Source organism: Brienomyrus brachyistius, unplaced genomic scaffold, assembly GCF_023856365.1.
Source record: "Brienomyrus brachyistius isolate T26 unplaced genomic scaffold, BBRACH_0.4 scaffold35, whole genome shotgun sequence".
Taxonomy (NCBI): domain Eukaryota; kingdom Metazoa; phylum Chordata; class Actinopteri; order Osteoglossiformes; family Mormyridae; genus Brienomyrus; species Brienomyrus brachyistius.
In genome coordinates, this window is record NW_026042310.1 from 3193883 (window position 1) to 3208062 (window position 14180).

Below are 14180 nucleotides of genomic sequence, written 5' to 3' on the forward strand. Positions count from 1 at the left end.
CAAACTGTAGGCCAATTAGTTTGACTTGCATAACTAGAAAAGTAGTGGAAGCTATAATCCAAGAGAAAATGGTATATTACCTGGACTCAAATAACATTCTGAGAGATAACCAACATGGATATGAATGAAACAGCACACAGGGTTACGTCTGTGGTATTTTATTCCAAGTAAAAACAAAAATCTTGCTCAAGGTATAATTTGTAACTAAAGCTATAAAACTCTATAAAACCCCGCCCCTGCCACCCCTCCACATTCATCTATTACTTTTAAAGGCCAGCAGGTGGCAGTATTGTTACAGAACAAATGCTCACACGCAGATGCTGTGAAACCTGTGGAGAGAAACAGCCGTCGTACGTTTCAAGCATTTTTCCAACATGCGACTGTTAGCTGTTTCATAAATGGTTAAAGCAGTGGATCTCAAACGGTTTGCACAAAGAACCACCTCAGAACATATCAGGCTCTCTGGGTCCCAGCACTATGACGAATGGCACTAAAGAAAATCCCCCCATCAACCACTAGAGGGAGCTCACATACCATAGTTTAAGAACAGTTCAGTTGAAGATTCAAAGTCTTTGTGGTATTAGTAACTTTAGGTCTTCAAATGTGAGAAAGATCATTTTAATATCAAATGCTATAATTAGAGAGGCAGATGAAAACAGTTCCTCGTGCTTTATCCACTGGAGGGGCAACATTAGTTTGGCCTTCCTCTACTCCCCCAAGTTTAAATAAAGTATGGAAAAGCAGGGACTGTCACTTCAGGTGCAAATTAAGCAGAAGCTTTCATAGTTAGCCTGTTAGCGCTGTTAGCGGTGTGACGTGTCAACAGGTGGCTCTCAGGTCAGACATTCAGAACGCAGTCTGAGGAGGGGTCAGCAGGGGGAGCTGTGGGGACGACGCCGGCAGCCTCTGTCTCCTGGGCGTCGGCCTCCACGCAAAGCGTTTTCTCCACCTTGTTCTCGGCCTCCTCCATCATCTTTTCCATCTCGGTCTCCATCACCTCGGTGACCTTCCTGAACCAGATCACGTCGGCATTTACACGGGGTGGCTGGGCTGGCCAGAATGAACAGAGCCGGTCGCGGAGGTTCCGGACCTGGCAGGCAAACGTGCCACTGGACACCAGCAGCACCGTACAGAGCAACAGGAGCAACAGCATGATTCCCAGAGCCAGCAGTAGCCGGCCAATGTGTGATTTACCCTGAAGGCTCAGGTTGGGGGTTAGGGTATGTTTAGAGGGAGTGGCCTCGAGGCTGGTGGTGAGAATGGAGGTGAGGTTGGTGATGCTGGAGGCGGTGGTCACATCGCGAATAGAGGTGTGGTTGGTGATGCTGGAGGCGGTGGTCACATCGCGAATAGAGGTGTGGTTGGTGATGCTGGGGGCGGTGGTCACATCGCGAATAGAGGTGTGGTTGGTGATGCTGGGGGCGGTGGTCACATCGCGAATAGAGGTGTGGTTGGTGATGCTGGGGGCGGTGGTCACATCGCGAATAGAGGTGTGGTTGGTGATGCTGGGGGCGGTGGTCACATCGCGAATAGAGGTGTGGTTGGTGATGCTGGGGGCGGTGGTCACATCGCGAATAGAGGTGTGGTTGGAGATGCTGGGGGTGGTGGTCACATCGCGAATAGAGGTGTGGTTGGTGATGCTGGAGGCGGTGGTCACATCGAGAATAGAGGTGAGGTTGATGATACTGGTGGTGGTCACGTTGGTGGCTTCAACATGGGAGAGCCCGCTGTGCTCTGTCTCCCCATCGCCGCTGACTTCTACATAGTTCCCAGAGGTGTTCGTAGCATTTGATGTGTGTATCACCTGCCCAGCCATGTTGTTGTAGTTTTCCATATCTTCACCCCTGTAGCCTTCACCATCCCCGGAGGTGACCCCAGCATTGGACCTGTGTATCACCAGCCCAGCCAAGAGGAGAGCTTGCAAGATCCAGGAATCCATGCCTGTGAGGGGCGGGGCAACAAACAGCGTTAAGTCACCAGGATCCGCCATACGTCCCAGGCCACTTTCGCTTTCAGCAGCAATGTCTGTAGTGATTCATCAGTAATATGCGCCTGTTTCAGCAAATATGCCCCCCAATCTTGCTTTGATACTAGACACCCCCCGTCACCGTCAGTCAGAGAGGCCACTGACTGAATAAACAAAGCCACTCTCGGATGGATCCATCTGGGGGACATTAGTCATTTTTACTCATGACAGCAAACACAAAAGGAATAAACTCGCGTTTGACTTACCAGACTCACCCCCCTCCCCACATTACACTGGTCGACAAATTGTTACTTTCTTTTTGTTCCACAAATCAGAATAGGTGAATTTTATAGTATTTGTTTGCGCTGAATTCAAATATCAGAATTTACTTTTCAAGCATGAATTTCGAGTGACATGCAATTAACCCTTACGTTACACGTATATTTACAGTGTATGCGCATGTTGCCAGTGACTCATCTACAAGGTAGAAAAGTATGATTTTCTGTTCTACTCGGCCTCAGAACCATCCCTCTGAAGGGTCCAGTGGACGTCAGCCAGCATACTGGGACTCCAGTGGCCTTGGTATCATTTTTCCGTATCAAAGAGAGAGACAGAGCAGGACCTTGTTTCTACATGTTCAAACATGGAACAGCCTGTAAACTCTGCCAAAACACACTTATAGTACTTTGCACCCTTCTTTAAAGTCCTAAAAATGTTCGGTAATAAAATTATTTTTCCTAAATTACTATGAAATATCATACTTGATTCTTAAGGGATTATATACTATCGATATAGCCTAAAAATGACATCATTGAAAAACTGAGTAACAGCAAAATTCTGAGTGTATTTCTTAAACCAACATTAAAAAGTTAATGAAAGACAACCCATAATTATTTTATTCTCAGATTTTGGTTAACAGGTGTTATGCAAAATACCTGTGTTTTACACTTTTTACAATAGTTATAACAAAATTCGGTGTTTCTCAAAAACCTTATGCAGCGTGTACATTTTGAAGTGATTTCTGTGATCAGCATCACACCGTAAATGAAACCTTGTAAACGAACTGTTATAGACAAACCCAGTGCCCCATAAGCCAAAACACACTTTACCTGCCACGATTTATCGGCTGCGTACTGTACCAAGCGGACTTCTGTGACTGTCGGGGAGGAATTTGCTTTAACTTAGCAAGTGTGTTGTGCTCAAATCCATGACACACTTCCTGGTATCACCTCACTTCTGCTTTGCGTTCCATTCTGGGGCATATTTGAGACGCCTCTGGATTCGGGGGGGCGGTGTTACACATATGAAATGATGTGTATGACGATGCCAATCATGCTTGTATGTTCTCTGTCATCTGAGGGCCACCTGATCTCCTGAAGTGACCATGTCCTGGTGTCAACACCTCAGCCCATCCCTAGGACAGGTCACCTGCTGGTTCATCACACCCTGCCCCCCCCCCCCCCCCGCCCCCAAACCCTCCTACAACTGCCCCATGTCAGCAATCATTTCTGACGATGCTGCGTTGGTTGTAATTTGTGCACATATGAGTACTGGCACCTCAGAGTGCTTCTTTTCGCGTATCCCATCATGCTCTCCTTTAACATATACACACACATATATGCAGTTTGCAATCTGTGAGTAAGGTCAGCCATTCATCTGACATCCCTGGACCATTTTCGGGAGTTAAGGGCCTCAAGGGCCCAACAGACATGTGACTAATCAGCAGAGGATGAGATGTGAACCTGTGTCCTTCCGATCACAAGCATGGAGGCCTAACTACCTTAGCCACACATTTACATTCATTCTATTTAGCGGATGCTTTTGTCCAGATTGAGGAATGCCTACATCAGGAAAAAATTTTTGCTGAGGACTTCTTACTTTGGGGCGGCTCGGTGACGCAGTGGTTAGCGCTGCTGAGTCATACCAAGAAGGTCTTGGGTTCAGTCCCCGGATCAAGCGTAGGACCTTTCTTTGTGAAGTTCATGCGCCCTCCCCCTATTCGCATGGGTTTCCATCAGAGGCTCCAGTTTCCTCCCCCAGTCCAAAAGTGTGCAGGATAGTTTGATTGGCATCTCTAAGTTGGTTCCCGTGAGTGTGTGCACCCTGTGGTGTGTTGGCGGCTGTTCAGGGTTGGTTCCTGCCTGTGCCCATGGTTCCTGGGATAGGCTCCAGTCCCACCCACAGCCCCAGTTGGGATTAAGCAGTTACAGTGATGGATGGATGTTCTCTAGAGAAACAAGAAATACAAATGATACCACTGCTACCATTTAACTTTCACATGTCTGTTCTACACAGCGACATATGGTGCCTAAACCAGAGATGCTAATTCCTGGTCCTTGAGATCTCTTGCCCTACATGGATATTTCATGTATATTAGTGTTTCTCACTGTGCTCCCTGTTCAGTCATTGTTCTCTGTCCGCATGAGCTGCCCAGCCTGTTTCCCACCAATAAACTCCCTTTCGAGGGATTTCATTAGCTCATAGCCTGCGTTTGGTTCGTCCTTCTCCCACCGCATCATGACTGAATCTCCTAAACAAACCCCACAACTGTATTTTGGATCTGTCGGGGACCCCACCCCGGGTGTGCTTGCGTCCCTCTTGCCTAGATGATCACTCGCTCCTTGATCCAACGTTTGATGATAACCCGGAAGAGCCCTGGGGACCATTTGTTTGGCGAGGTGACCAACTAGTTTCTGAAGAGGACCGGCTCTGGCAGCAGACGATGGGCTCCAAGTGGGATGACCCTGACATTTCACTTGCTGACTACAGGTTCCAGGAAATGACTCTGCCTGCCTCTCCGGAGCCCCGTGACACCGCTCTGCTCGCCATGTCCTTGTTTAGTCAGACCGTCTCTACCTTGCCTTTCTTGGCCACTGAGTACTTTACCCTCCTGGAGCAGTACTGGAGGTTGGTTGCCATTACAGAGGCGAGTGATCGGCTGGACTAGATTGACCAGGGGATGGCAACCATTTCCCTGAAATAACTAATTAAAAATAAAAATTTGGTGCAGAACACCATGCCAAACATTAAATGTACATGTCTGATATAGATCAAATGTACACACATAACATAAAAATAAAGGATTGTGCCATACCTACATTCCAGTCACTGAGCTTAAAATAAGTCAAATAAGCGTCAGTAAAAGGTTTGTTGGGATTCTAACATAGTCCCCCTCAATGTGAAATTTGGCCATATTTCACATATGTCAAAGGCAGATACACAACGCAAAAATAAAGGATTGTGTCAGCTCCAAATTTACTTATATGCATTCTAGTAACTCCTTAAATAGAAACAACTGTCAAACACGCAAAATAAGCGTCAGCAAAAAGTTTGCTGAGTTTATAACACAGTTTCCCCTTAATGTGAAATTTGACCACATTTCAATTGGCTCAAAGGCATAACACAAAAATAAAGGATTGTTCCAGCTTCAGATATATTTTAATATATTCTAGTAACTCCACTTGGACAGAAACAACTGACCAATGCATAAAAATTAGTGTCAGCAAAACGTTTGCTGGGTTTCTAATGTACTGCCCGTAAGAGAAATTCTGGCCTGATTTCAAATAAAAGTACATAGAAGAAAACATCTCTCTATCTGATGTATCGTGATTTTAATTAGGTAGTATAATGTTATATGTTCTTATTGTATATTCTATAGCTTTCCTCTTGCCTTCTATTCTTGTGTTCAGAAAGCATGGTATAATTGCCACCGAACAACAATTTCTTTGCAAATAAGTAAACATATAAACCACAGCTACTGTTGTCTGTGTTTTTTTTTTATTATTATGTAATTTTTAACTATTTCAAATTGTAACTATCACATCATTGTACCTTATGAGATACTGGGCCATTAAGAATTTTTGGTATAAATATAGGCATAAATTTTAGCACTTTCTGAGCCTACATGATATTAAAATTACACGTACAGCAAAACCAGAGTTATATATGTTTAATACAAATATTTAAAATGTAATATTTCAATTGTTATAATGGTTTCTGTCACGCCCTGCTCGTCCGATCCTCCTGTATGCCACGCCCCCTCATTAACCTCGCGTGAAATCCCGTTTGTTACCAGCTTTTCGTGTTAGTTCCATTAAGTCCTTCGTATTTAAAGTCCGCGTTCAGGTATGTTTCCCCAGTCCTGTCATTGACGGCCTCACCGTTTGTACCTCGTTTTGCTGCCTGCTTTCTGTTATGCCAAATAAGTGCGTTGTTCTTGGATCTCCATCTCCCCAACTCTGATTCCCCGTTCCCTGCTCAGCCTACGGTTCATGACAGTTTCATTGAATTATTTCCTTTCGGAATATGAATATTTTCATAGTTATCAGCCATATCCGATCCGCAACGCCTGCTAGAAAGGCGCGCGCCGTGATGTTTGAACTGAAACAGGCGCGAGGGAACTTCTCTAATTCTCCATTACTGGCGCAGAGTAAACCGTCATAAAGGAGCACAAGCAATCGGATGTCAAGGAGAATAAAATTAAATTTCTTGAACAAACAAAAATAAAATCAAGTGATGTACACTCAATAATTCTTTTTAATAATTAAGTGGGGGTTATGTATTTTAAGGTTCACTTCATAGGGAAGATTCATTGTTTTTTGATAGCTCTCATTAGATCATTTGATTAGCACTATTACGTTTTGGTCCTCTGGTTAGCAATATTACGTTGTCTTGGTATTGATGTTTAATTTTTTGCTAGTTAGGTGAAATTGACCACAGTTTCCTTTGTTGTTTCTTATCTGCCATTACGGTCAAGTTGTTCGGATAGCGAAGTTGCTAGACAAAGTGGGTACGCATTTAAAAATCGTTATCAGAATATTCAAAGTAACAGTACAAGGCTTCTTCGATTCGTGCATAATTGTGTTTTACTTGTTCGCTTTACAAAAAAATCATCTGTTACATTAAAAAGTAGCCCGAATTAAAATATTTACACCGTTTTTCTTTGGACGCATTTTATTTGAAGTTATTATGCTTATATTAAAAGTGGCGTCATTTTGTGAATAGATTTATTTTAGCAAGCAGCATGATGAGAGCGTGAAACTGGCCTTCTGAAAATCTGTTATACAGGTACACAACAATTAATGTTGTTTATTATTGCAAAATCTAACACTGCAATTGATATTTAAAATGTATGTAAAATATTTGACTCTGGAAACAAAGTAAGACTTCATACAATAATTAAAGTCAATTCTGAATTTAAACTGAATTTTTAACGTACGCAAATGAAAGCGGAAATGGGTATTTAGGTTATACGAAAAGGCCAACACAAGAAATTTTAATCAAGATAAACAATTAATTATAATTAATAGAAAATGCTTCTGTGCCCGTTTTGTTCCCTGGCATTTGGTTCTATTGTGTCTTTCACTAATCTCATGGAAGTTCATTGTCACCTTCCAAATGTACATTTTAAATGTGGCGTTCCAGACAGTAGTCATAGCCTTAAAAAAAATCTGTACTTTAAAATCGCACCTTTAAAGAGATCACAAAAAAAAAACAGCTGGAGAAGTCTGACAGAAATGATGAAATCGTTGATGTGAATGCATTGCTCCGCCATGTTGACTTTTGTCAGTTCAGATGTGATGACTTAAAGGGCTTTTCTTACTTAAAATGTCACAATAAAGAAGGTAAAGTAGTAAAATGTCCTTTTAGCCAGTGTGAAAAGACTGCTATATCAACCTTTGCCTCACATTTATCAAGAAAGCATTAGAAAAAGTCAGTACACAGTCTGATCGGCTTGATAGCTGAGGCCTACGCTTGGTTCATATGCATGCGGAGCTGCTTCATCTCAGGATGATGCTGGGCAAACATCATCCGTGACATCTATTTTTGGTGAGGAGCAACCAGAAGAGACAGATGAATCTCTGTTTTTAAATAGTTTAGCTTTATTCTATATTAAATTGCAGGCTAAGTTGATGCTTCCAGCTTCAAATTTTTTGATAAATTGACTAGAAAGTTAAGGGCTACTGCAATTTCAGAAACTGAGATTACTGATTACTGGTGTCCTTCAAACAGAATATCTTCTCAATCAGTGTAACGGCGTGCTGAAGACAGACCAGAGGAGGAAGACTAGTCTTTCAATTTCAGGTATGTTTGAGGTATGTTGAGCCAAAACCAATTTATCTTGGACAAAGTATCTTGGGAAAAGAATGCTACATTCAGTACACTCCACTCAAAGAAACAATTAAATCACTTTAATTGTAAGTCAGTAAGGGAACAACATGAAAAACACTTTCACCAAATCAGATCAGGGATGTTTTTCTGAATTCTGTTCTGATTTTAAAATTAATTCCAATTCTTTAAGCTTGATTCTTTACCAATATTGTTTTGAATTGTCCGGCCCCCTGGGATCAAGAAAGAAAAAGCACAAGGTTCTAGCAGTTTATTTAATTTTAGGAGATATTTTGCCCCATAATAGATCCAGCATTAACCATATGCAGCTTTTACGCTAGGAACAAGACTTCAAATTAGTATTTGACAGACTGTTTGAAAACCTAAAAAATATAGAGGACCAAGGGGTAGTATTAAATGATTGGCAGGTTCACAACGGCATCTTAATTGCCATAGCTGGAGACAATTTATGGTCACACAGCGTTGGCGGCTTTGTCGAAAATTTCAGTTCCAGCTCACATTTTTGCAGGTGTTGTGACATAGTTGAGATGCATTTCAAGCTGCACCCTACAAAAGTGGCACACCAAGAAAAGCTGGATCATATTAGCAAAATGCAAAACTGTTTGATGTGAATTCAGATTGTGGTGTGAAGTTTTTAGTGATCTCACTCATTTCCAAGTGTGCCTTGGATTACCGCCTTGCATAGGGCGCCATCTGTTTGAAGGCATTGTGTCTTCTGACCTTTCTTCATACATCAGCCAGTTTCAGAGAAGAATTTTTCCCTACCAGCAGCTAAATTGGTGCATTACTACTCTTAAGTATCTTGACAACAATGCCAATGGCAAACCAAATGAAGCGCAACCTGGCTCTGAGAAACTCACTGGAGATGCAGTTCAGAATTGGTGTTTGCTTAGATTTCTTCCACTGGTAAAAAAATCTGTGAAAAAATAAACGACGACAGGGAGAACATGCAGACTCTACACACATGGAGCCATGACAGAGACTCAAACTCAGGTCCCAGAGATATAAAGCAACAGTGTTAAATACTGTGCCAGCCCATAATATGATTGTATGACTGTAATATGGTTGGATAATATCACTGTCACTGTTGGATCCTGAATTCGTGGGTCACTGTGCCCCCCCAGGAAGTCAGACAGTCCCTTGAGCCTGATAAGTGGGTGGCTACAAATCTTAAGGTCCAGCAGAGGTGACGTGGCCTGCGTCCGCTGAACGGCAACTGACTTGCCCTGCAGATGCTTCCGTAAATGAAACAGCAGACATTAATACTTTTGTAGTATTTTATTCCAAGTTAAAACAAATCCTGCTTACGGTATAATTTGTAATTAAAGCTTTTTTTTAAAGGCCAGCAGGTGGCAGTATTGTTACAGAACAAATGCTCACATGCTGATGCTTGAAATCTTCGGAGGGAAACGGCCGTTGTACGTTTCAAGAATTTTTCCAACATGCGACTGTTAGCTGTTTCATAAATGGTTAAAGCAGTGGATCTCAAACTTTTTGCACAAAGAACCACCTCAGAACATATCAGGCTCTCTGGGTACCAGAGACCAATGTCACTAAAGAACATACCTCCATGAACCACTAGAGGGAGCTCACATACCATAGTTTAAAAATCATTGAGTTGAAGATTCAAAATCTTTGTGGTATTAGGTCTTCAAATGTAAGAGATCATTTTAATATCCATCCATCCATCCATTTTCCAAACCGCTTATCCTATTGGGTCGCGGGGGGTCCAGAGCCTATCCCGGAATCAATGGGCACGAGGCAGGGAACAACCCAGGATGGGGGGCCAGCCCATCGCAGGGCACACTCACACACCATTCACTCACACATGCACACCTACGGGCAATTCAGCAACTCCAATTAGCCTCAGCATGTTTTTGGACTGTGGGGGGAAACCGGAGTACCCGGAGGAAACCCCACGACGACACGGGGAGAACATGCAAACTCCGCACACATGTGACCCAGGCGGAGACTCGAACCCGGGTCCCAGAGGTGTGAGGCGACAGTGCTAACCACTGCATCACCATGCCGCCCATTTTAATATCAAACACTATAATTAGAGAGGCAGATGAAAACCCTGTGCTTTATCGTGTGGAGGAGCAACATTACTTTGGCCTTCCTCTACTCCCCCAAGCTTAAAAATAGTATGGAAAAGCAACGACTGTCACTTCAGTCAAATTAAACAGAAGCTTAAACCCCCAGCCTGTTAGTGGATTCACTAGCGGTGTCACCTCATGTCAGCAGGTGGCTCTCAGGTCAGACATTCAGGACGCAGTCTGAGGAGGGGTCAGCAGGGGGAGCTGTGGGGACGACAGTGGCAGCCTCTGTCTCCTGGGCGTCGGCCTCCACGCGAAGCGTTTTCTCCACTGTGTTCTCGGCCTCCTCCATCATCTTTTCCATCTCTGTCTCCATCACCTCGGTGACCTTCCCGACCCTGATCACGTCGGCATTTACACGGGCCGGGTGGGCTGGCCAGACTGAGCTGAGCTGGTCCCGGAGGTTCCGGACCTGGCAGGCCAGCGTGATGGTGGACACCAGCAGCGCCGTACAGAACAGCAGCACGATTCCCAGAGCCAGCAGCAGCCAGCCAGTCTGCAACTTACCCTGAGGGCTCAGGTTGGGGGTGTGGCTATGCTTAGGGGGAGTGACCTTGAGGCTGGTGTTATGAACGGCAGTGAGGTTGGTAACGCTGGTGATGGTGGTCATATTGGTGACATTGTTGGTGACACTGGTGATGGCTAGTGATTGGGTTTTGCCATTGAACTCGTTATCCCCATCGTCGCCACTGTTCTTGGTCACATTGTCCGTTCCATTGTACCCAGAGGTAACCCCAGCATTGGATCCATATATCACCAGTCCAGCCACAAGGAGAGCATGTAAGATCCAGGAATCCATACCTGTGAGGGGCAGAGCACTGAACAGTGTAAAGTCGCCAGGACTTGGGCATGTCCCACACGCATTGGGTTGCTTTCGCTTTGAGCGGCTGTCTCCCCTACAAAAACCCCACTCCACGCCCCCCTATTAGGGGAAGTTTCTCTGCTCTCAGTTATACTCATGGAGTTGGGGGGTGACTTTTAGAGCATCATTAAGAATGCAGTAACAATCACAAATAAATGAAACCTACAAATAATTACATCCTCACTGGATCCTAACATTATTTAACAAAAATGTGATTTCTAGGCGAGGCAAACAGTACTTTAGTCAGCTTATATTCCGTGTCAGATCCAAGGGGTGCGTTTCAGTGTGTATTTCGACGGGTGCATGATCAGGCTGGATGCAGATGTGTGGTACTGCAAGGTGTGTGTCTGTGTAAATGAGTGTTTTATTGTCAATGATGTGCAAAAGTCTTAGGCAGCCAAAGGTGTCAGGATAACCAGAACAGAGAAAGCCGGATCCAGGGATGCAAGCCGAGAGGCGCTTTATTAGCGAAAACCAAACTGAGGCACCAGAAGGAATAGGCGAGAGACAAGGTCGAAAAACAGGCAGGGAAGTCGTAAACCGGGGGGTCAGTCCTACAAGGAGGCACGGGACAGGAACACACAAGGGCACGGGAACGGGACGAGCCGGAGCAGGCAGGGTAGAGGGGTCAGGTGCGGGAACGGGTCTGGAACGGGAGAGAGAGAGGTAAGGAGAGAACACGAGGTAAACAGGCAGGGTTAGGTAGCAGGGAGAGACAATCGACAAGAAAGTGCTTAGCAAGGCTTCTATTCATCAGCGCAATACTTCGCACTGGGCTGGTGACTTCTGGCTGGCTTTATACCTAGGCTCATTACTCTTAATGAGCCACTGCTGGTGGTGTCCGCCTGTGTGGGCGTGACAAAAGGAAATATTTAAAGCTATTTATCTGGGTAGTAAATGTATATGTGCTCCAAACAAAAACAATATTTAACATTAGAGCTAAGCGAATCACTGGTAGTACTACTGTAATGCCCACCTGTCTGGTTACCCACCCGGATCCTTACATAAACTTCAGCCGGTACAAAATGCAGCAGCCAGAGTTCTTACAAACACTAAAAAATGTGATTATATTAGCCCTGTTCTATGCTCCCTTCACTGGCCTCCTGTGAAGTCTCAGATTGACTACAAAATACTGCTATTAACTTATAAAGCACTGAATGGCCTTGCACCAGAATATCTTAGAGATCTACTGGCCTCTTACAACCCTCTTCACCTGCTTCGATTTCAAGGAGCAGGACATCTATTAGTACCTAGAGCAGAAAGGTCTACAGCAGGATGTAGAGCTTTCTCTTATAGAGCTCCTCAGCTGTGGAATAGTCTTCCAGTAAATGTGTGCGATTCAGGTTCACTCAATATTCAAGTCTAGACTAAAAACACACCTGTTTAGTTTAGCTTGTAGAGACTCTAGTTCTAGCTCTAGCTAACTGCTCACTCCCAGTCAGACCTATAGTGTGAGGTGTAGAGCTGGGTGGGGATCGGTGCCATTGGCTTTGGATAAACTGAACTGTCAGTGCTGTCACTCTACCTTCACAATCCCTTGTGGAATTGGAGTGCTGACATTTCAGGGACTCCCCATGCCTGCATTCCCACCTGCCTCTCCCTCCTACTTATGCTGCCATAGCCATATCTGCCAGAATTTACATACTGCACTCACCTAACTGTTTGCACTGCCTCTAGTCTTCCCTACCTTAGCTAACTGCACATTTTATTTCCCCTACCCCTCCTGCGCTGTGCTGCCCGGAGACCCCAAATTGTCTGCCTTCCCTGCTGCCTCCGACGTCTACACTACCTGTGGCGTCTTTCCGGCCGGAAACTCAAATCTTAAGATCTGGACAGTGTAAACTGGGATTTCTTGCCATTTTGTGACCATTTGACTTTGACTTCCTCTCCCTGCTCCTGGAGGTTGGGCTCCCCCTTTGAGTCTGGTTAGGGTTAGGGCTTGCTCTGCTGCCCCCTGGAGGATGGGCTCCCCCTCTGAGTCTGGTTCCTCCCAAGGTTTCTTCCTCCTAGGGAGTTTTCCTTACCACTGTCGCCTCTGGCTTGCTCACTGGGGGCTTTTGGCAGGCATAACGTCAGGCGCTTTGAGACAATGCAATGTTGCGAAAATGCGCTATACAAATGAAATGACTTGAATTGAACTGAAAGAGTAATACAATAAAAACAAGGAATATCTTTGGTTCCCCTGAAAGACACTGACATCTCGCTGGACGACTAGAACAACACCTCTTCAGTTCCCAAACCTCTCCTCGGGGGCACCGCAGTCATTCCATGTATTCATGAAATTTCACCACCAGCTCATTTACTCAATGAAGTTAATTAGTTAATCATTCAATGAGATATTGATTACGCTGAATACCAGTGTGCTACTGGTTGAGTCATAAAATACATGGACATAATGGACGGCTGTGGCAAGTACTGGGGAGACTTCAGGAGAGATTTTGAAATGGTTGAGCTGACATGCTTTGACAGAAAAAAACAAATCACAATTTACACCAACTTGAAGATAATTCAGACATTTTCTTTGACTGCCGAAGACTTTCGCACAGTACTGTACATCAGTAATATACATGTGTTTCAGCAAATATACCCCCCACTCTTGCTTTGAAATTAGCCCCTCCTTTTTCTGATCACCACTGCCAGTCAGAGAGACAGCTGACTGTACAAACGAAGTCACTCTCAGTTTGATCCTTCCCCTTTCGGGGGACTTCAGGCATCTTTACTCATGACAACAAACAAAAAAAGGAAGAAACTCGCGTTTGATTTAACAGAGTGACCCCCCTCCCCCCGGATTACCGACAAGCCCAGTGCCCCTTAAGCCAAAGCACACTTTACCTGCCTCGATCTGCCGGCCGCGTATCTGCCTGTCGGGGAGGAATTTGCTCTGGCTTGGCGAGTGTGTCATGCTCAAACCTATGACACACTTCCTGTCATCACCTCACTTCTGCTTTGCTTTCCTCTCTGGGGGATATTTGAGACGCCTGCGGATTCACACATATGAAATGACATGTATAACGATGGTGATGACTCTTGCACGCTTCCGATCAGAGATCTAACTCACTGACCCACACATTGAAATTCACTTCGTTCGGCAGACGCTTTTGTCCAAAGCAATTTACAGATGAGACAA

General features: G+C 44.5%; 2 protein-coding genes across 2 annotated transcripts; both read right to left on the bottom strand.

Annotated features, from left to right (window-relative positions):
- Nucleotides 1-838: 838 nt before the first annotated feature.
- On the bottom strand, nt 839-6320 carry LOC125721670 (mucin-5AC-like). The gene is made up of 2 exons (XM_048997606.1): nt 6136-6320; nt 839-1941 (listed from the first exon to the last, which is right to left on the bottom strand). The coding sequence occupies exon 2, from the start codon at nt 1937-1939 to the stop codon at nt 839-841; it is 1101 nt and encodes a 366-aa protein (XP_048853563.1). The 5' UTR covers nt 1940-1941; nt 6136-6320.
- Nucleotides 6321-9358: 3038 nt separating this feature from the next.
- Nucleotides 9359-13967, bottom strand: LOC125721731 (uncharacterized). The gene is made up of 2 exons (XM_048997769.1): nt 13886-13967; nt 9359-10992 (listed from the first exon to the last, which is right to left on the bottom strand). Exons 1-2 carry the CDS (start codon nt 13953-13955, stop codon nt 10352-10354), a joined length of 711 nt encoding a protein of 236 aa, XP_048853726.1. The 5' UTR covers nt 13956-13967; the 3' UTR covers nt 9359-10351.
- Nucleotides 13968-14180: the final 213 nt, after the last annotated feature.

Excerpts from the sequence above, each read along its gene's own strand:
- LOC125721670 (XM_048997606.1), bottom strand. The coding sequence starts at position 1,939 with ATGGATTCCTGGATCTTGCAAGCTCTCCTCTTGGCTGGGCTGGTGATA.
- LOC125721731 (XM_048997769.1), bottom strand. The coding sequence starts at position 13,955 with ATGACACACTCGCCAAGCCAGAGCAAATTCCTCCCCGACAGGCAGATA. Across the intron at positions 10,993-13,885 it reads CGGCCGGCAGATCGAGGCAG|GTATGGATTCCTGGATCTTA; the intron begins GTAAAGTGTGCT and ends TGCCCCTCACAG.